Here is a 22382-nt window from a genome sequence, read left to right on the forward strand (position 1 = left end):
TCTTTCTGTGCTAGTTAACCATATAGATTTGTTTTTGGCTTGTGGAGGAAGGGAAGGTCCGTGTTTGCATCGTTAATACGTGCCGTGTGTGAGGCTGTGGGGACTGATGTGGCATTGATTCTTGCTCCCTCTCCAAAAAACATACACGTAAGTATTGACAGACAGACAGGATGATGGTGCGGAGGGTCACATGTAAGCTGTTGGTTCGTAAAACATGTTGACGATGCAGTATCTCTCTGTGGATGCACTCATTTTATTCCTGTATTCCTCAGGATCGTGACGCTTAAGGGAATTGAAGTTGAACTTGGGTCAATAGATAGTTAGGAACACAAAAACTTTTGTAAATTTGTAGAAAGATAAGTCAAGAGATTGACAAAATAAATTATGTAACAATTTTACTGTGTGAAAATTTGTGGCTATTTTATGATCTCTGCCTGTCAAATACAGTATTAGCATTGCAGGAGATGGAACCATACATAATTAAACTAATGAAGAAGATTTTCGGACTCATTTTGGATTAAAGCCCTCCGAATGTCTGAAAATATAAATCAATTGTAGCTCAATGTGCATTTTAGAATTACAAAAAGTCTTTATACATGCATATAGAAGACATATTTAAAAAAAAACTCATAAATTGAGGTCAAACCAGTTCTGTTACTGAAAGTAAATAGTGTGTTTGTGTGGCCCAAGACATGCAAAAATACACCAAGTGCTCCTTAACTGATGCAGAGGTTAAAAGGGTGAATATTTAATAAATTATGTAAAGGGGTCAAAGGTAAAACATGCCAGTTGTTTAGAAGTATTAGAAGCAATTTCCTCTTTGAACTTAACTGGCAAGGAATATTACGTTTTGTAAATAATACATTTCACATTGTTCTGAGCCCATTTGTTGTGCCAAAAAAAAAATCTTTGCAGTAAGCCAGGTTTTGTTCATGCAACCTTGTCTAAATGTGCGGTGTGCCATTTCCTGGACACCGGCAGATAAGCTGTGATGCAGGACTGAAACAATACCTCCGGTACAAGCAATTCTTCCTGAATACAGAGAGGCTGACAAGTGAATAGGAATGATTCACAAATGAATGTGTGAATGAGTCATCAGCTTTTCAGATGACCACTGTCTTCACTAAAAAGGTTTGTGACTTCATTCAGTACCGCTCTACTCTTTCATGCTCCCTTGTATCTCTCTCTGTCTCTCACGCACACACACACACACACACACACACACACACACACACACGCACACACACACGCACACACGCACACGCACACACGTCCCTCACAATTCACAGAGTGGCATTGTCCTGCCGAGAGATGTGTAATGGAAAAGATAAATGGAGGATAAAGCTAAGGTGACAAGACCGAGCATGCATTTGTGTATGTGTATTTGCATGTGTGTGTGTTTCTCTGTGTGTGTGTGTGTGTGCCCGCGTGTGTGCACTGCACAACAGACCAGCAAACCATCTGCTCATCTCCTCTTAATGAACAAAGCAAACAGCAGGAGTCAAGGCTGTCTCCAAATCTGGAGTCTCTTTATTGGTAAGCACACACAAACACACACATACACACATCTCCGCGCTGTTTAATCTGATTATCTTTGATTGAGAACAGGGGCAAAGCAACCTTTTTAGACCTCACTCCTACATCAGTGACAGAGAAGGTCTGAAACACAATTAGCAAGCTGTTACTGAGATCTGCTTTGCAGTCACATCTGACCACAGGCAGCCAAATAGACCTAATGGGTGGGAACTAACCAATGGGAACTAACACACCACTGCATCTGCGGATGATGGGGAAATGCAACACTATTAGACAGCTGTTCACCGTATCTTTTCAAATGTGCTTGGATGCTGTATCAACTGGCTCAGGAGCAATCACAGCCAGGGCAAGAAGTACACACACTGTTTGATGTGAATAAACAGCTATTGGACCATAAGACAAAGCAGGTCCTTCGCATAGGAAGTCTGGACCTTGACAAGATAGGACACTGGCAGAGAACCATAAGAAAAAAGACATTAATCTGGACTTTGTGTAGCCACATCCTGCTCAAGGCCCCTAAGGATAATTAACACCGTTACCACTCTCAGAAAGCTGGCCACACGGCTTCAAGACATGAAACACTACCTGTCTTGCTTGTATGCACACCCAGTCCATAAATACATATTACGTACTTAGAAAATGGTCATAGATGACAAGGCTAAAGATCAAACATGATTAGACCTGCGTTTCAGGTCCTGGGAATGCCCTGTCTGAGCATCATAAGATAACAGCAGGGTGGCAAGATGGGAAAGGGGACTGCCTCCCATCAGGAGGATCATTCGGACACAGCATCTGCCCTGCTGAAATGCCTGTGAGCAGGACACTAAATCCCAGCTGCAGGGACGCTGCAGTCATGACATCAGTGGTTTTCAACCTGGGGGTACAGATCACTTAGCACATGGAGATCTAGTGATGTGGTGTGCGGGGACCGTGACCTGTCTTAAAACAATTCCAGAGGTTTACTCAAAATAATTAGCTTTTCTTAACTTGCATTTTTGCTGTCCAGAGAGGTTTCTTTTTTCCTTTTTAAGTCCTCCTTAATCTATAAACTACTATGCTTATATATATATATTGTTATTTTACTGTGATTATATATATATACATATTTAATTGCATTTAGTTTTGTTTGTTTCATTTGTTTGGTGCCTTGCTTTAAAAGTGCATTATTAGTGGTAGTAGTAGTAGTAGTAGTAGTAGTATTACTAATAGTCGAAGTAGTAGGTCTAGTAGATGTGGGCCGAGTTGTATTAGTAGTAGTTTATTACTATATACCAAAGCTCATTTTCCATTTAAAAAAAAAAAAAAAAAAAATTTTATTTTATTTGTTGGGCACTTTGTAAGTTTTTGTATTTGTGTCCTAAAATAAATTAGTGGTTTAAAACTGAAAACGGTGAATGGAAAATGTTTTTTTTAATGTTGCTGCATGGCTTCAGTAAAGTGATAACAGAAACAACTTTAATATATTTTACATTCTCTATTGTTTTATCAATTGTAAATGCTTTAAATGTATCGGCGGTGTTAAGTTCATGATACATTTGTCTCTGAGCCTTATTACGACTTCAACATAGAGCAACAGCGCCCCCGACAGGTCAGTTCATACCTCATTTTAGGAACCCGCAAAAGAACACCTTTTTGGCCTTGTCGGGCTTCCGTAGAAAATTCTCTTCCCCCCTTTTTTTCGTCACAGTGACAGCATGGATCCTCTGTCCAACTTTACTTCGGTGTTATAGTGTTAGTTTGGTGTTGTCTCGGGATTAACGGTCTTCCTCTGAATTCCGTAACTCACCCGGACACCATGTTCACCACCACGGGTTCTCGAGGCCTCTGTAAGTATCCCGGATCCGCCGTTAAAGCTCCAGCGGGGCTGTCGCAGTCTTTTCACGGCTTCCCCACCACTGTCAGCTTCAACGGTACCACGTTAGCTTAGCCGGCCGAGGAAAGGAAAGCGTTGCGCTGTCATTCGTTCATTGATTCGAGGTTTTATCGGTCGGCTACTGCTGCGTTTACTTAATGAACAACCTCTGGGGGAGCAGCCTAATTCACCCGAGGTCTTGTTGTTGAAATAATACGAACATCCAGCCGTATTCGTACCACCGTGCAAGGATAGACGTGCCCCGCCTCCGTACACAAAGCAGCCCCCATCATAAAGCTCCTGCTTTATATTGTAAATGCCATCATTTGCAAAGCAGTTTGCTGAAGTCACTGTCATCGTGTCATCTTAAACTGGGTGTATGTGCGTGTGTGTGTGTGTGTGTGTGTGTTTTGCCCAGACAAGGCTCCTCTGTGTAAAAGCCTCCTGCTGGTTCTCAATGGGCTGACTGTGATGCTCACCCTGCTGCCACAGTACCAACAACTGTTTATGCACAACCTGCAGGCTATCACACAGCAACACCAGGTATGTCTCCAGCAGCGGGCTGTGTGTTTGTGGGCGACACAGAGGCTCAAACCCAACATCTAATACCAATATCTTAATACCATCCAATAGTGTGTAGGTGCCATGTCCCCTCTGCTCTGTGTAGATCCGTCCTTTAACGTCAATAATAATAATAATAATAATAATAATAATAAAAAGTTATCTTTCCCTTGGAGAGACTAATACAATGAACGTTATCAGGACAAGAGGACGAGACCGTTCACTTTGGCTCAAACTCATCCGAACGCAAAGTAATTATTTGAAAAAAAAATAAATAAGAGCTTTTAAAACAGACAAGACCATCACCACCTCTCACAGTCTTCACCAGGTTAGGAAGCTTATCGTATTACATTTGTAATCAATCACATAATGGCAGTAAAAAAAAAAATCATTGCTGTGTTGCGTGAACTAAATAGTTGAAACGGCAAGACCCCTTGACAAAAGACACTGAGCAAAATACTTTTTTCTGAGGTTTAAGGGTTATTTTGTTTTATCATCTGAATCCACAGTGGAGGATAGGGGGTGCTGTATTGCAAAATAGCCTGAGGAAAATATTTTATTTATTGTAGTGGAATATCTAAACTGCAATTGCCTTGCCATGACAACATTAGCTGCTGGTCACCGCTAGATGAAAACTGGCCATGGGCAGGGAAAGCAATCAAAACGCCAGGAGAGACTGTACGGTGGGCCAGAGCCATAAATTCCTCTCACACCCTCTCATTTGCATTTGCTCACGAAGAAAGCTCTGCAAAAGTTACTAATCTGACTTTGACATAATGTTATTTTATCAAACTGCTTTAAAGATGATTTGGCATTGAACTCGACTCTGGTATAACATTTGTGTGATATATATACTGTGTTACTGAGAAAAGAAATGATTACGCCGGGCTGTTAAGTTCCCCTGCGCCTGCGTTGAACGTGTGCGCGTCTTACTCTGCGCTCCCTTGTGCGGTAGGTGTGGAGGTTGTTGTGTGGCAGACTCGTCTGTCTGGACATGAAGGACTCCTTCTGCAGCAGCCTGCTCATTTACAACTTTCGAATCTTTGAGCGGAGGTTCGGCACGAGGAAGTTTGCTGTGAGTACCAAAACCTTCGACATATGAATTCATATAGTACAGAATGCCCCAAAAATGTACAATAGATGTGTCACAAATTTGGGTATATTTTCTGACTCGGTTTACTACTTCTTTTTTTTTCTTTTCTTTTTTCTTCACCACTTACATACCAAAACGCTCAAAGTTAGTTCTTTTCAATCAGGATTTTAAGTCTGATCGTCAGTCAGAATTAATATAGGTTCACTTTTGTAGCAACTGCTTCTTTCCAGGTTGCAGTAAAATGTCTGAAGATGGGTAAAACTTTTGGTTTTCAATGTATGTCTTGTTCTAATCATCATATACGGTCTCTTCTTAAATCCAGTCCTTCCTATTGGGCACTTGGTGTCTCTCTGCGCTGATGGACTTTCTGTTGGTCCAGGCTTTCCAGTTTCTGTTTGACTATGAGGTGGAGGAACTGCCTTCAGGACTGTAAGTAGGATGTAAAAGTCATGCCCGTGCTGCATTTATGAAAGGGAGTTGTTTTTTTAGTCAGGTTTACGGCCACTGAGTATCCGCCAATTGAAAATAGATCATCTTACTATTTAGTTAGGTCTCAAACCATGTGTCATTTTAGTGGAAAATCTGTAATGTTCAACCCCCCCGCCCCGCCCACCCCCATGTCACCATGTAAGCCTGTATCACCATGTCATTTCTTAATCCCCGTGCTTCTTTTAAATTTGAGTATTTAGATGGTGGTGGACTGTGACAGCAGCAAACAATCTACCTCCACAAAGGGAGGCAAATAAAATAAAAAAAATCTCTTTACAGACTTAGTGAAAGAATTAGATATTATTCATTGTAAAGTTTCAAAAAAAAGAACGTGTCCCTCAGATTGCCTGAAATATTCCTGTTCATATTTGTGTTGACATTTTCCCTGTCTCTTTTCTCCTGTCCACAGGCTCGCTCCAGTCTTCTCTCTGTTTGTGCCTTTCTACCTGTCCATTCCCAGGATGCCAGTCACCCAGGTACTGGGCCACATCGACATCACCAACAAGTCTCTGGTCTACATCGTAGGCTTGCAGGTAAACCCACGTTCTTCTCGTGTGGCCACATGTGTGTTTATTTTGTTTTGTCTCCCACTCGCTCTTGACTTTTCAGAATAGCTTCTTTTAACTAATCTGACCGTCATTTCGTCTGTCTTCCTCTCTCACCGGTCTGTGGTGCAGCTGTTGACTTCCAGCCTCTTCATGTGGCTCCTTGCACTCAGTGGGCTGGTGAGTAGATTCATTCTTCTTGTCATATATCGTGTACCAGCATTAAAGGTTCTATATTTGACACTTTTTCTATGGTTTTTTTTGCAGTCTTGATATCCATGAGAAGATATTTTTGTGGGTTTAGGTACCAAAAACCATCACAATACATATCTCAATATAATTGGCCGTCACCTCTAATTGGCTGACTTTTTTTTTCTGAGTGAGTTTGTGACATCACAAACGTTGAGAAGTACAAACAGCTCAAATGACACAGTTACTGAAAACTGTCTGGGTGCATTTATCCCTTTGACAGTGTTTATAGCACCCAGGCCTGCTTTATCATACATTTAAAAAAGAAAAAGAAAAGAAAAAAAAAGCTCATATCTGAATATATTTGTTTGTAGATCAGACAAAACAAGACTTTTGAAGATGTCATCTTGGTTGAGCACTTTTTACTATTTTTTTTTTAAAACTTTTCATAGAAGAAACAATTAATTGAGAAAATAATCTACAGATTACTTATGCATGTTTTAAATACATGGATTCACCAAGATGTTATTGCCTTGCGTCCTCAGCAACACTCTGTGGATTCATCTACATACCATACAGCTTGTGATTTCCATACTATATTCACATGTATATTTTTTCTTTTTTTTTTTTTTTATATATAAATTTGCCTTTCAGATCTCGGGTGCACTGTACCACTTCAATGTCCTCTGGTTACAGAAGATCCTCTTTGTACCCGCCTGGGTGTCTTGTATTGGCCGCTATATTCTGGAGCCACTCTTCTCAAGTGAGTCCATCTGTTTGTGATCGCAAACACCTTTGTATGTTAATCCATTGCTGAGTGACCAGTGTTGCCGGGTCTGACATGGAGTTGTTGTCTCTCTGTCTAATTAAAGAATAAACAGTTACAGTATGTATGTTTTAGGCTTTTACCCAGTGCTATGATGCAGAATGACTTGCAACAAATACGTAAAATCCTCTTTCATATTTCTTTGTTCTCCTTCATATCAATAAAATCCCTCAAGTAAAAACTAAGGTTAAGATGATCAGCTGTCTCTGCTATTTTATACTTCACAACTGCCAAAGTTAGTCAGGTTTCACAGATTTTTTTTTTTATATTCATTTAAAAATGTAATCATTTAAATTATAGTATGCAAGATAACACTAGAGATTTGTTAATAAGAGCAGTTGATTGATGATGTGCATTTTTATTTTTTTATACTAATGCACGCATTACTTTCAGCTCTTAAAACATTTCTTTGAAAGGTTGTTTACATTTAATGCTCTGCCTTAAGTGGCTCTTCCTCTCCACAATCCCTGATGTCCTTCATGGTCATTTTAAGCCTTTTAGCTGTGAAATAGTGCTTATCTGCCTCAAAATAGTCAGCGCCTAACAATGTTACTTTCCACATTTTGTTCCATTACTGAAATGGAGCACAATAATAGTTATGGTTATGAAGTTTGGGCACTGTGATGTTTCTGTGTCTGGAAGACGGGACATCAGTGGAGCAGCAACATATGAATATCTTGAAACCTGTCACTAATTCTAAAGGAATATTTCAATTTTTCTTTTACACAATTTTTTTTTTACACTTTTATCTATTTGTGTCAAAATCTTTGACAGAGAATTATATGTTGTTGTTTTTTTCCTGCCTATTAACATGTTATCAACATCATATGATTGTCAAGGCTCCCAACCAACCAATGAGACACCTCTGGGGATGGGAGCCACTCTGGACATTCAGAGGCAGCAAAGGATGGACCTGCTCGACCAACAAATGCTGCTGGCCCAATACAACGAGGCCAGGAGGAACACCAGACCTCAGCCACAGGTAGGTGGACGCACAGACTTATTACTGGGGCTGCCTGCTAAAATTCTATTAAGTCCAATCCTCTCTCGGAGACCCCTCAGTCGACCGAGATTCTTCAAGTCAAGCAGTAGCTGCGTTTTTGTTGTTTGTTTTTTTTCTTCTCAGATTTACGGTTGAGCTATACCCCAAATGTGATTCACTGATAGAATTCCTCGTCGGGTACCGTCCTGCTTATTACCACGCTGATGCACAGACTGACCTCCCATAAACATAACCACGCAACATCAGAACTTAGTTGACTTTAAGCACCAAATGCCATTGGTTATAGTACCTTCACAGTCTCTACGTGCATACAAAGCACTATTCTGCCTCTGTGTTTGTGTGTGTGTGCAGGCTGGGTTGTTACAGTGGACCAGGTTGTTCCCGTCCTTGAGACACAGAGGACAGAACCAACCCCCAATACAGCCGAGCCCTCAGGCTCAGACACACCAATCCACACAGCCACCATTACTGGACAACTCTCCTGTCGCAGAGGAACAGGTGGGTGTTCGCTTGTGTGTTTTATTCTGTGTCTTTTGTCGTTATTCCTTATCGGTAGCGTGAATGTACTTTCTGTGGTTCACACGTGACCTGGATGAATCCTCATAGAGAGGCTGTTCCTCTCAGCAGAATTTTGTTCTGATTTTTTTTTTTTTTTTTTTTTTTTTTGTCCCCCAGGTTGCACGTTTAGTTGAAATGGGATTTTCCAGGATTGATGCCCTCGAGGCCCTCAGAGCTTCAAATAATGACATCAATATGGCAACTAACTTCCTCTTGCAACACTGAGGGAATGAGCTCAGTGACAAAAAAAAAATTAAAAAAATAGGCGAGTGAGGACACAAAACGAAAGCAGGAAAAGAAGCAATCAAAGCAGTGGAGCAAAAATCAAAATGCAAAGATGTAAAGATGGTGAATGATGGAGAGAAGACAAATAGAATTTATCCATGTCACGTGAGGCAGTGCCACTGCTCTCCTGAAGCAGTGTCAGGCTAACTCGACCTGAACTGAGTCTGATAGCAGGCTGATTCATGACAAAGTGTGAAGCACAAAGTGGAAGACATTTGCGTCATAGCTTTCTCAAGACCGTCGTAGTGTGAAACTGGCGTCATTGCTCAAGGCAGGCGGGTTAGACTTCTAACTCCCAAGAGGTGCTACATGAAAAATATACAGAAACCAAACAGGTCCGAGCTTTCCTCTCAGTGCATCTTAAAAAGTTTGAAGTCCGGTGGAGGAAACCTGAAGTGGGTTATTTCTTTAAAACAGAAGTGACGCTGAAATTAGCTGAGACGCCACAGACCCTCCACACGGACACCAGCTTAAAGCTATGTGACATACAGTTTTACGTATCCCAATGTAACGTAGTGCCACTTCCAACATGGCTACTGTGTAACCAGAATTCCAGACCCTGATAACTGAAGAGAATAAAGTGCACAAGGTTTTTGACATAACGGATCGGAGAACAATACGTCACTTGTCAGGTTTTTTTTCTTTTTTCTTTTTGATCTCGCATTGGGTAAAGTAGAAGACTGTGAAGAGAACTTCAGGCCACGCACTCCGTGAGGAGGTGCAGCGTTCACGATCACAGCTTCAGTATTTATGATTAAAGAGAATCCATGAAGAATATAACCTACTTCACAATGACTTCGCTGCGCGGTTGCTACTTCTTCAGTGTTTTCATGGAAGCAGCAGGGCTGACTGACAGCTACTGGAGGAGCCAGACTTCTTTGGAGCTGACTGGTTTGGCCCATATTTAATTCTAGTTTGGTGACAGGCTGTTTGGCAGGATACTGGTGATGCGACTTCTTCTGTTAATGACATCACATTTACAGACATGAGTGCACGTACACAGATTTACAGCAGCCGCTGAATGTCCTCTTCCATCATTTCATGCACACACTCCTCAGACTTTTATTTATTCCATCTTAACTGAGGCATTTTCGCTGCCAGCCCACTTGTCTAAATAATAGCAGGTCTTAAAAGTTGGTTGATATTTATTATGCAATATCATGACAGAAGAAATTACTGTATAGTAACTACTTTGTGTGTATAAACATACATGTAAGAGAAGTCATATTGCAGCCACTGTGTATTGATGTCAAAGACAGATGCTAGTTTTATATTTTGTGCATAATAATATTGATAATATATGAAAACTGAAATGAGTCTGCCATTTGTGTGTATGTATTTTTTTTTGAGAGTGATATATTAGTATATGGGTGTGATGAGGGAGTTGTTGCATGGACAACTTTCTGATGAACTGTAATGACTCATACTTGATCTGTGGAATAAATCTTGCTGAGTGAGTCATATTGCATTATCATGATGAGCGCTTACCTGAGAGGCAAACATTCCGCAGTGTTTTCTGTAACGCTTAGATTAAAATGAATCCTAAATTGAATATTGGTCATTAAGTTAGATTGGAGGTTTTTACATTGGTTTGTGGAGACATAATCACCCACTCGTTTTTGGCCACTCTGAGTCAGTGTGCGAAATGGAAAAATGCAAAACACTGGACTATGATTTATGGAGTATATTCTAACAACAGAGAGAAAGGTCAAGGAGATCAACTATACTTTTGTTTGGTTATGTTATTTCTTGACATGTAATTTATCCTATACTGACTTTGCTGAGTATTTCTTTAATCTTCTACCACCATCTCCAAATTACAATCTTCAGAAATTTGTTGCCTTATAAGACTATTCCCATAATTTTTTCCATGCAGCCCATGACAATAAAAACAATAGATGAATAGCTTTAATGTCATAATCTATGCTGTAGGTGAAAAGCGATTCGCTACACTGTTGCCGTACCTATTTTCAACACACGATGGCACTCTTTTACTAAGATTAGATATGGGTTAATTTGCATAAAGACAAAATACTAGGTACACTATATATATTTCCACTGTTTTGAGGATTTCTCATTTCACTGTTAGCTGTCGCCAATCAGTCTGATTTGTCTGGCACAAACCACTGTATAACTTCATTTTTGTTTGAGCCGTTGCATTTAATCTGATTTGACTCACTCCCTGCCTTCGGAGAAATTTTGTATTTTTTTTTGTATTGAATAATGAAAAACAAGTCCTGTATGCATATTACAACAAACCTGTGCATATATATTTTTTTTTAGAACACTTTGCAGCAGGGCAAAAACTCACGTATAAAACAAAAACAAATATCTCTCATAGCCAGAGGCCGTTATTGGAAAGCTCAGCGTGGAACCGTATCTGGGATTAAAGGCAATGTAGGAATGCAGGAGGGAAATTACAAAATGGGCTCTACTTATGCATGGAGACCTCTTCTATTACATTTTACTCTACACTGTCATGCCTTGCATAATACTGTGTATATCGCAGTAGATATCTATGCAGTAGATAATAGATTAAAGAAATAATATTGACCAAAAAGTGAGAAATATCTTTCGGCCGGTAAAAGACCATTAGTCTGCAATTTGACTATAAAACATGCTGTAAGAGATTTGCTTTTTTTTTTGCTTTTTTTTTAAGAAACAAAATAACCATAATTGCTTTCTTATTCTGCAAAAAAAAAAAAAAAATCCACCTGTTCATGTCGAGCTTCCTTTGGTCACTAGATGGAGACACTGAGTCAGGTCTGTGGCAGCGCTGTTGCCTCTTATGCCTCTGCCACACCCACCCGCTCTCATTATCCCACCGAGCAGACAGCTCCAGCAGACAGTCTTAAATATGAAGGCAGAGAAATTACGCATATCTTCAAGCCAAACAATTTCATAATCGCATGGTTCATCAACTATTTCCTGAAAAACAGAGAACAAATTTGACTCTGAGCAGCCTATATTTTTTTACTCGAAATCTCATCTGAACTCCCACAAACACCAATGTTTTTTTTGTTGTTGTTTGTTTTGTTTTTATCCTGAACGACCTCCTGAGTTCACAGTGACACCGTTTCATCCACAACCTCAGCTGATGTGGAAACCAGTCAAGCGGTGCAACTTTTAATGGCTGCTGAATTGAAAAGCAGCTTAATCCGGAGTGATTGATATCTCTTGTGTGTCTGTGTTTCAGTGTTTAATTAAAGACAATGATTAAAGACAAAAAGACTTCACTGACAACCAAACTCATTAGGGAGATTCTTTTGTGGACTGCCCACTTAATGTGCAGCATTAATCACGCCTGGTTTGGCCGTTATTAGTTAGATTTTTTTTTTTTGAATGTTTGAGGCCGTTTTTATTTCAAAATTGTGTTGAAGTATGCATCTTCATGGGTGTCCATAAGTGGTAAAGCAAAGCATGCCTTTATATTCAAACCACTGGGTGAAAATGTAGTTGCATGTCCCTGTGTTTAACCAGGTACATCAGCGACACTAACAGAATAATGATGTATGGTGTGTTGAGGGGGTTTCCTCCTTGTTTGGTAGGAAAACCATTGTCATTACAGGAGAGCTGACTGCGGCCTTGAAGCATCAGCAGTTGTGGAGAGCTATTTGTCATTTCAGGTAAGTCGTCTGTGACTCTATTAACCAAGGCCCACGGCTCTGTGGGTCATGACTGAGTGCTACTGTATGGGAGCAGAGTGGAGTCTGTGAGTTTGTGCCAGTGATGGAAGAACAATGCAGATCCCAATACATCATTGTGCAAATAGTCCAATTCAAGTAATAGTCTTGCATGAAAAACCCTGCTTCCGTTGAAGTACATAAGTATTAGCAGCAAAATGTAGTTAAAGTATGAAAGTAAGAGTCCTGGCTGATCCCTCTGATGTATTATAACATATGACAACATTAGATTAGTAATACTGAAGCGTCAGTGTGTGAGCAGCATATTACTGTTACAGCTGCTGCTGCAGGTGGAGCTAGTTTAACTACTTTGTGTACAGATCTACATACAGAGACAACAGATAAATAATTAGTGGGGGAGGGAAGAAGGTCAAAGAAAGTTCTAATCCACAATTCTGTTTTTAGTTTTTGGACTTTTTCGCTCGTCTTTAATTTTTGTTGAGATCATGATCATTTGGACTTTTATTGAAATAAAATCATTTCACAAGTTTAGAGGGGAAAATAACTTTTTGGTGGAGCTGTTAACAACATCTGAAGTGTGATGTCGAACACACTGCTTTTTGTAAGATGTCAAAAGCCCCCAAAAAGTTGAGGACCACCGGTTTTAATCTTTAACAATTTAACAACAGTATTTTGAAAGTTTGTTTATCATGTTTATGTCAAATCTTCATCTGAAAAGTAACTAAAGCTGTCAAAGCAAATGTAGAGGAGTACAAAGTACAAAATTTGCCTGTGAAATGTAGTGGAGTGGAAGTAAACGGAAGCATAAAATGGAAATACTCAAGTAAAGTACAAATACCTCAGAATTGTATTTACCGTGAGTACAGTTGTTGAGCAAATGTACTTGGTTACTTTCCAACACTTGTTTTTGCGTCTTTCAGCAGAAACCAGTGGTTTGAGTTTCATTCTTTTATGCACTGCTTGTTAGCTTCTGGGCTGAGTTTCAATAAACATCATGTAGGGTTTGGATAAAGGCGAAGAACATAGAGGAAATGCCCATTTTTGGTAATACACTTATCCACATTGTGGCAGAGTTAGATAAAAATATCACTGACACTACTGCTCTGAGGGAAGGTAACACATTTAACCTACCAGCACATAAGCTGATCGATACAGAGTGAACAAAAACAGTAAAAAGCAGAACTAAGCTCTTGACGAAAGGGAAAGTGCAGGATTCTCTTAAACAGTGTACAGTTATCCATTATTAATATAGAAATATTGGATTAATGCAGCTATAATTCGGCAGGTTTTGAAATATGCACCTATTATGCCAATAAAAGCCATATTCGCTCACCAATGTATTTTATTAGTGTTGATGTCTCAGCGCGACTGAACTACTTGCTGATGCTGTGCTGCTGACATGCATGTATCACTTCAAACACCCAGAGGCCATCAGCAGCTCCAGCGCTGTCTCCGCTATATTCCCTCACCAACTCTGTTGCCATGGTGAGTGCATGCCGTTTTGTGTGGTTGCCATGGGGACCCCGTATTACAGCCTGCTGCCTGCTCTCTCCATGTTTCTGCATGATCATTTGTATGCCTGCTGTACCGCTAATGCTTTTTTTTTTTTTTTTAAAGCATTAGCAGCGCAGGGAAGTGCCCTCAGGGACTTCCTTCTGCAGAAACACGGCCCAGGTATTCCTGACGCTGTTTCACAGGATGGTGAAAATACCCAACCAGCCGAATGACTTCCTCACTGCGAGTTAGCATGTTTGAGAGCAAATATGTCAGATGTACGAGACTAGTTTAGAACAATGCAGTCTGTTTTTCTTCCTCAATAGTGAGTCCAAAGCTTTGGAAAGCAAGAATGCCAAATGACTCCTACTGATATGGTAATAATATTCAAGCTGCTGCACTCTGAGATAATGACATCATTTGTTTGCTTGATTCCTCCTAACAGTCACAGGCTGTCCATGTCTTTCACACTCACCGGGCGCTGTGTCTTTGTGAGTGCGTGCGTGCATGTATGTCTGGCGGCTTGCGTCTTGAGTGCACTGTGCAGCACATGTGGGAATGTTTGCATCCCATTCGTTTAGGGCGGAGAGCGAGCGGCAAAGGCCACTGATGTTTTCCTCAAGTCATTTTTACAGGAACTTCAAAGTTAATGGGGCACAACAGCGTACCTTCCTCCAGGCCATTCGGAGGTTTGGCATTTCACTTCCATTGTGCGCCGGGTCCTGTGTGCCACTTGTGGTCTGTTTAGTCTGTGCTTGCTTCGTTTACGTCAAAAGGAGAGCAATCTTCATTAGGGCTTGGCTTCACTTTAGTATCTGTGGGTTTGTTCAACCTGTTTTTCATCTTCTGTGATAATGACAGCTAGTGGATGTGTCCCCCCCCCCCCCCCCCTTTAGTCTTATTTTTTCGTTCCTTTTTGTTTGTTGACGGCTCTTGGTGGATATTCACTTGGACCTACCTGAGCCCAATTATAAGAAACCCACAATCCTCCATGATGCTCTGGAAAACAGTCATTTGTAACCGCAGCCTCTTGGAAAAAACCACCGTCTTCTCCAGCTCTTTAATCCCTGTTCAACAATACTGTGAGATAATCGTCATGACCATCAACTGTCCCTGAAACAAGTTTATACCCGTCCTTGTGTCTGTAAATTCTGAACGCTTTGGGAGCAGTTGTCCTTCCTTCCGTTGCACCTCATAAACAGCACTTGCATGTTGGGACAAACACGTAATTACCACCTCTGTTTAGGCTTCATCTGAAGTCAATCCTCAGTAACTCTAGGTGAAAAATATTTCATAAAATCTCACATGAAAGCATTTTTTGACTCCATTCACTCCATTTCCTGCTGAAATTGCGATACACCACAGACCCATAGCAAAACTCAGATGTGCAGGAGTCTTCGTTGCCGTCTTTCTCCTCAATAAACTACACTTTGGTCTTTCCTTGCCTCTTCATAGCACTCAATACACTCCCAAGAATATCTGCGTGTCCTCTGACCTTTAATAAGATTCACTTCCTCTGTAATCGTACACACGCAAGGTATGGCATGAACGCATGCTTAGTGAGCAGGAGAGTTTATTTTTATGCCTCTGTGTATGCATGCATGTGTGTGTGTGTCTATAAATGTGATGAACACAGAGTACCCATTCAGACTTCTAGTTAAGGTGAAGGTGTTAAGCCGATGAAAGCTTTCTCTTCCGCTGCCCCTACGAGTGAACTCCACACACGCGTACACAAACGCTCCCGCAGATCCATTACATCCGGCCTAAAACCGACTTCACTAAACATTTCCGACATTGTCCTGACAGTGGAAGCGTCCAGCTGCTTGCACATTCATCATGGAGGCTTAGAGCTGATTCTGGTTGTCTTTCTGCACCACTGACACACAGCAGGAAGATGTTTCCTTGACTCAACAACCGTGAGGGAGGCCTTTTTAGCAGAGCCATCTTCTTTGTGCTTTCTGCCTACTCATGATCTTACTCTACCTGTTTATGTGCGCCGTCAGTCTTTCTAAGTAGTGCTAACTCCTGTTTCTGAAAATCATGGAGTCACCATCTTGTTTCAGGCATTGTAGGCTCTGAACACCTCTGCTACTTCAGCTGTCACTTGGTCAAATCATAGCTTTAGTTTGGAGAAATTAATCTTTTGAATAAAGGGCCTATTTTTCTTTAAAATACTCAATGCTTTTGAAATTGTTGTTGTATAATGTTTTGGGGAGTAAAGGTGCAAGATAAAACAAAAAAGCTGAATGCTACCAGTCAAAAGACAGAATAACAGCAGACAATCAGACAATTCAAGTCTGTTTATTCACATTGTATGGATTATTATTTGAATGTAGAAAATATACAGTACTTATATTTGGCAAATAGACTCTGACCTTTAACAGAAATGAGGACCCAAACATACAAGAGTTGACACAGGAGGTAGAACAAGAGTAGAAAAACAAAACCAGGGAACAAAGATGCAAAGAACTGAAATCCAAAAAAAGACAGGCAATGCTTGACACAAGAACCGACAGAATAAACTAAGCAGAAGTAGTCTATTCTACATGGAACAACTTACATGTACAAAATATGTTTCGGCAAGGAGATTAATGTGGACTTAAGTTGACTGCCTTAAGTACATGTAGCTTACTGTATATGTGTATGCATTTGGCCATAAACCAAAGTATTTTAAATTAAAAATGTTTGACTTGATGATAGCGCTAGGTGAAATTTTATGGGCTCACACAGATAATTCAAATTCATCCCGAGGAAGCACAAGTGTCTGCCAAATTTCACAGCAATCCCTTGACTAATTGATGAGTAATGTCAGTCTGGAACAAAGTGGCTGACCAACCTACAGGCTGACATTGGTGTTCCTAGAGCCATGCTGCTAGTATGGTTTTAAAAACAATGATAATATAGATCAAATTGTCTCTAATAGGATAGTGTTTTCAGTTCTCTGTCACACTTAAAAAAAAAAAACAAACAAGCAAGCAAGCAAATGACTCATAAAAGCACATCAAGTTTATGTGGAGTTGTGAAATGTAAAATGCAGAGATCATGTTAATCATATGCAGTAGTAAGTACAACAGGTCAGTCAGGCCACGAAAATCAATAAAAGAATATTCACTCATTAATTTCCTCATTTTACGAGGTCTCGTCTGGTTGTGTAAATGAGATAAAGTGGAAATTGCTTTTAAAGGGCCTGAAAATGAACAAAATCCAGATCAAAATGATATTCTTTAGTTGTGGGTGAATGAATGGTGTGGTGTTAGTTGAAGAACTGGAAATATTCACTTCACACAGAAAAATGGTGGCACCCAAATCATGTGAAGACCACTGATGGCAACATAAATCTTCTGCCTGGTTCCTTTTCACATCTGCATGCAGGAACGGTCGGACACTTTGATCACCTCAGTGTCGGGACGAAGATAACGCCGAGCTCACAGTGTTCTTTCAGTCATGTTTAAACACAAAGAGACCCTCCTCCCCTTTCCGTTTTAGTCTGTGCTGATTCACAACGGTCTGGAGCCAGCCAGCTCTGGAAGCTTGTCTCCATGGAGACAAGGGTGGGAAGGAGAGTGATGATGTTGCTGGCAGAACAGCAGTCCCCGAATCAACCATGTGTTTCAGTGTGTGGATGTGTGGGTATTACAGGAGACAAACACACAAAGATTATATTTTCCGTCTCCAAAAGAAGGGTAATTTGGTTGCCTAGCGATGCACACGAGGTGTCTTTTTGGCAGGGAGGATCACTACGTGATCTGCCAGATCCCAGCAGAAAGACAGACAGCGTGTATTGATATACAATGCCATGCTCAACATTGATTGATGGTACAAGTTGTGGTAAGCTGAGAGTGCAACCAATTTCTCGCGACGTGCGTATTCTCAAATATTCAGATTATAGATAAGCAATGCAGAGAAAAGCCCCATTTAACAACTGGCTCTCAAACTGAGATGTCAAAAATAATGGTTTGGTCCCTTTTTTTCATCTCCTTTAAAATGGATATTAGAGGTTTGAAATCTGTCAGGTAGCAATTATAAATTCTACACAGGACCTGATTTCAGAGGAGCTAAAAAAAAAACCGAAACATGACAACCCTGACATCTGGTTTTACAGTTACAGTAGGGTTCAGATACTCAATATTATACCAGAAACAAACTGCAGGTCTACAGAACTGGAATGACCAGAAGATGTTTGGTGCCCTGGATTTGATCCAGAAGTTTAATGGAGACCTGAGAGTATTTGTCAGAGGATGAGCGGCAAAAAGTGGCATCCAGAGTTTGCATGTGAGCACATTAATTTCTCAACTGAATATTAAACCGCCAATTATCTTAATTATCAAATCCAGGTTGCCAGTGCACGCCGAGTTGCAGTGATGACAGTGATGATGATGATAATGATGTTGCACAATGCAGCTGGTGAGTCAACATTAAAAGAGACACAGGCTTTAACACTAGAAACATTGTTTTGTTGACCCACAGTGGACCTGCCTCACTAAAATTAAACTCCAAAGCTTTGGATGCCATGGTGATGGAGAGGCGTAAATGGCAATTTCGCAGGGGGCGGAGGTGGAAAGCGAGGGGAGGACTGGTTAGTCATTATTTAGGATGAGGTGTGTGTTTATGTGATATGAGTGAATGACACTCACTTGCAGATGAAAATGGACAGACTGGTAGATAGCAGTGAAAAATAAAGCTTCCATCTAACGAGTCCATTGTTTTTGTGTCAGAACTTCTTTTGTATGATATTTTACATTATGCTGTATTATGCATCCAGTCCATACAATATCAGGTATTGCTCCAAAACACTAGACCTAGACCTGGACACAATTTCAGATTTATCAGAGGATATTATCAGTTTAATAACATTGTCCCTTAAGAAAAGACCTGATGCAAAACCCACAGTTAATATAGGATGCTGGCTTGCAGGTGGACATCTAAGGGAAATGTTGGACACCTATATCTCAAAATTTTCACTGATCGAGCTCACTGAACGACACCCTACATCTTGACATGGCCTCTCATGATCGCTTAGAAAATACACAGAGGAGACTGTATTAATCTACCGAAGAGAAATGTAAGTTCAGGAAGTGTAAAGACTGCCTAACAGACACGGGGTATCTCAACTACAAGAGGACTGCTGGATAATAATTTTTACATGCCAAGCCTTTACATGGCAAGTCTGCCATTTTAAGGGAACGTTGCATTAAGGGTAGGTAGCTATAGTGGCTATATCCAGGCAACTTTCAGGTGAGTCTGCGAGTAACTAAATTGACCAAATGTTTGCTGCCTAAAAACAAAATGCAACAGGCAGCAACAGCAGCCCAATTAACTTGATTCTGTTGTGCTTTCAACTCCCTGTTTGTCAGAGTGAGCGTGTGCAGAGGGCTTAGCACAGCAAAAGAACTCCAGTGCCAAAGGGCTGCTAAAGCATAGCAGAATACGATATGATGATATTAAGCAAGACAACAATGACTGACGTTTAAAACTGGAGGGGTAACAGACTTCTGGCATAATCAGATTTCTCAACACATGACCTCAACATGAAGACAGTGATGTAGCAGCAGGGCCGTAGGGGGAAACAAATGACAATTTAAGGTGCATAAAACAGCACGCCTCATATTTACAACATCTAAAAATGAGTCTTTCATACAGATATGGGTTGTACTTGATTCATTATTTGAACCCAGGGGTTATAGTTTTCTCGAATAGGCCTTCATTAAAAAGCTTACCTCACATTTTTTCCTTTCATCACGTCACTCATGAGTGCTGCATTTGTTTCCACTGCCTCTGGCCTCCTTAGAAAACAAGAGCTCTCCCAGACCAGTTCTCCATCTTCAGGGAATGCCATCCAGACGTTAATGGCCCATTTAGGCAGGTAAATGTAATTTCATGCTGTTTCAAACAATGTTATGTCAAGCTGTAATGGCAAGTAATGGTGCTTTGTGCTTAGTCACGGGAATAAGGATTCCCAGCATAGAATGGTATGATCCAAATGCTATCTCGTTCAATCATCCCATGAGTCAGCTATTTTAATTGTACAGAAAAATCAAACTGCGAAGCAACATTGATTGTCCGCATTATTTACTGCAGATCATAAAGCTTTTCTATTTAATGATAAAAAAACAAACAAACAGTAACTGTAATTTAGTTGTAGAAAGTTCGCCTTTTTATAATGTTTTTTGGATGCTTTATGTTATCTGTGATTACCATGTAAAAATTATAAAGCAGAATTTTACTAAAGACTTACTGCTGGAATAAAACAAAGTACAAACAAATTTGTTTTATCTGCCGAACATTTATTTAATTCATTTTATTTTTAAGGTACCATGAATTATATCTAAATCTGATGCTAAATGATACCCTATACTGTATCTAATGAGCTGATTTTGGAACTGTGTGTAAAAGAAGATGTTTAAATATACTCAATAAGATTGGTGTAAAGATGAGAGTTGTTTTGCTGCGCTCGATAGGTAACAAAGATGAGCAACTGAGAAACTGGGGCAGAGAAGAGAGGTGATTATGAAACAATGGGAATGTGCCAAATCCAAACCCACATAATTACTAACGTTTAATGGTCTGCACCTTAACCCATTGGTTTATTAATTCGCCTCCCAAAGTGTTACTCTGAGTATTTTTGGCTAACTGAGTGGAGCTCAAGTGGAAGATAAATACAATTTTCGGCAGAATTTTAGGTACGTTTAAAAAGTTTTCTCCCACACTAACCTTGTTAATCACATGAAATGAGCAGTTAAATTACCACACAACCAGATCAACACATTCAGTTTAAAGTGAACCTGACTTACACAACAGAAGCCTCAATGTTTTTTCTTCACTTCAGCCGTTTGCTAAGCCAGAACATTTAATCATAAGGAAACGCATATATCCGATCGTGCTCACAAGCACTTGTTTTTTGTCAAAGCCCTCTGGGTGTATTTAACATTTCAATTATCTTTGGCTGCAGTCCAGGTTTCTTCAGGTTTCATCATGTCAGTTGGAGCTGGAATGAAAAGAATCTGTTTCTGTCAAAGCAAGAAATTATTTTAATTTAACAGTGGTAAAATGTTAAATGTTAACCCTTTTTTGTTTTACTGGAATTTTGAGGTCGAATGTAGATTTCTATGCTGCATCTGACCACAACTGAACTGTTACTTGCCTCCTTCTCATAAAAGTAGTCATTTTGCATAATAAGAGTAATTAGAGCAGTTAACTGTCATGACTGAGTAGATCTGCTTTCTGACTCTGCCCTCCTCTGCTCTGCTCTTCCTTGGCAGCTTCAGCACATGAAGACTGGATTGACTGGAGAGATCAGGCAGCTTCTGGACATTGCAATGTCAGCAACAGCAAGGCAAGTGCAAGGTTCTCAGCACATCTACCGTTCACACTGTGCTCACTAGATACAGGCCAGTAATAAGACGAACACATATCTGTCTCATAAAGCCCCTCTCCCACTGATACGCACAGCGGAAGATGAATGCAGATATTTGCAAGTGCATATAGCGTATAGAAATGTATGCAGACATCAGGGAAAGCCTCTGCCTCAACACCCCAACCATAAAACTGCGAGTCGAGGAAAATCAAAATGCACAAATCAATATTCGGCTCTTTGTCATGTTTGCATTGCATGCGGCATTATTTTTCACAGCAGGCAGCCAGTTGTGATGGGAGTGCTTGGAATGAGGAGCAATGCAATGAATAATACAATACAACGGTATTGATTTTTAAGAACACTGAAAACTTGAGTGCGGAATGTGTCTCCGCCAATTAAAAGACGTCATGTTTATTTGAATTGTGCGTTTGTATGAGCTTTACATTATTTGCACACTGGAATAAATGACTGTGAGGAAGTGATTCAAGGCGATACAGTTCCACGGATAGGGAAACAAGTAGAACAAATTTCGTGAAGGGACTGAGCATGAATATTTTGAGAAAAAGAAAAGCATTTTTTTAGTTTCAGTGTTGATTTTCGTGACTCTACTTTCAAGAAGAGTGGCGCCATCAGTAATTTGAGCAAATCCCTAAAAACATTTTATGTTGAGGTGAAAAATACCACAAATGGACAAAAGAAAAATGAAAGTGGGGTGATGTTTTATAGAGCTACAAAGTCCACGTCGGCAGGGTGGATGGATAGGTCAACAAAAGGTTGGAAAAGGATGTTGTGTTTACCTTTTCTGACCGACACTCAACATTGGATTGTTTTAACCATGAACTTAAGTAATTTTAATGACTAAACCTCAATAAAAACATCATGTTGGCAATTAATACACTAGATTTATTTTTCAGCTGTAATTTTTAGCAGTTTTTGCGGGTTCAGATAAATGA

At 40.1% G+C, this 22382-nt stretch overlaps 1 protein-coding gene across 2 annotated transcripts; it reads left to right on the forward strand.

Annotated features, from left to right (window-relative positions):
• Window positions 1-3199: 3199 nt before the first annotated feature.
• ubac2 (UBA domain containing 2) lies at window positions 3200-10400 on the forward strand. Of its 2 annotated transcripts, XM_069692859.1 has the most exons (10): window positions 3200-3362; window positions 3807-3931; window positions 4905-5024; window positions 5365-5471; window positions 5941-6064; window positions 6209-6256; window positions 6920-7028; window positions 7931-8073; window positions 8446-8592; window positions 8770-10400. In XM_069692859.1, exons 1-10 carry the CDS (start codon window positions 3332-3334, stop codon window positions 8875-8877), a joined length of 1062 nt encoding a protein of 353 aa, XP_069548960.1. In that variant the 5' UTR covers window positions 3200-3331; the 3' UTR covers window positions 8878-10400. The 2 variants fall into 2 exon arrangements, with proteins under 2 accessions (XP_069548960.1, XP_069548961.1); XM_069692860.1 differs by lacking the exon at window positions 3807-3931.
• Window positions 10401-22382: the final 11982 nt, after the last annotated feature.

This window comes from Brachyistius frenatus, unplaced genomic scaffold (assembly GCF_029030835.1).
Source record: "Brachyistius frenatus isolate BFR_SWC_R1_liver_20210118 unplaced genomic scaffold, ASM2903083v1 Contig_13, whole genome shotgun sequence".
In the NCBI taxonomy this organism is placed as follows: Eukaryota; Metazoa; Chordata; class Actinopteri; family Embiotocidae; genus Brachyistius; species Brachyistius frenatus.

What these genes read in the sequence shown, in the direction of transcription:
- ubac2 (XM_069692859.1), top strand. Translation starts at nt 3,332, where the DNA reads ATGTTCACCACCACGGGTTCTCGAGGCCTCT. An exon ending in CTATCACACAGCAACACCAG is followed by an intron (nt 3,932 to 4,904) that starts GTATGTCTCCAG and finishes CTTGTGCGGTAG; the next exon opens with GTGTGGAGGTTGTTGTGTGG. An exon ending in CTCCTGTCGCAGAGGAACAG is followed by an intron (nt 8,593 to 8,769) that starts GTGGGTGTTCGC and finishes TTTGTCCCCCAG; the next exon opens with GTTGCACGTTTAGTTGAAAT.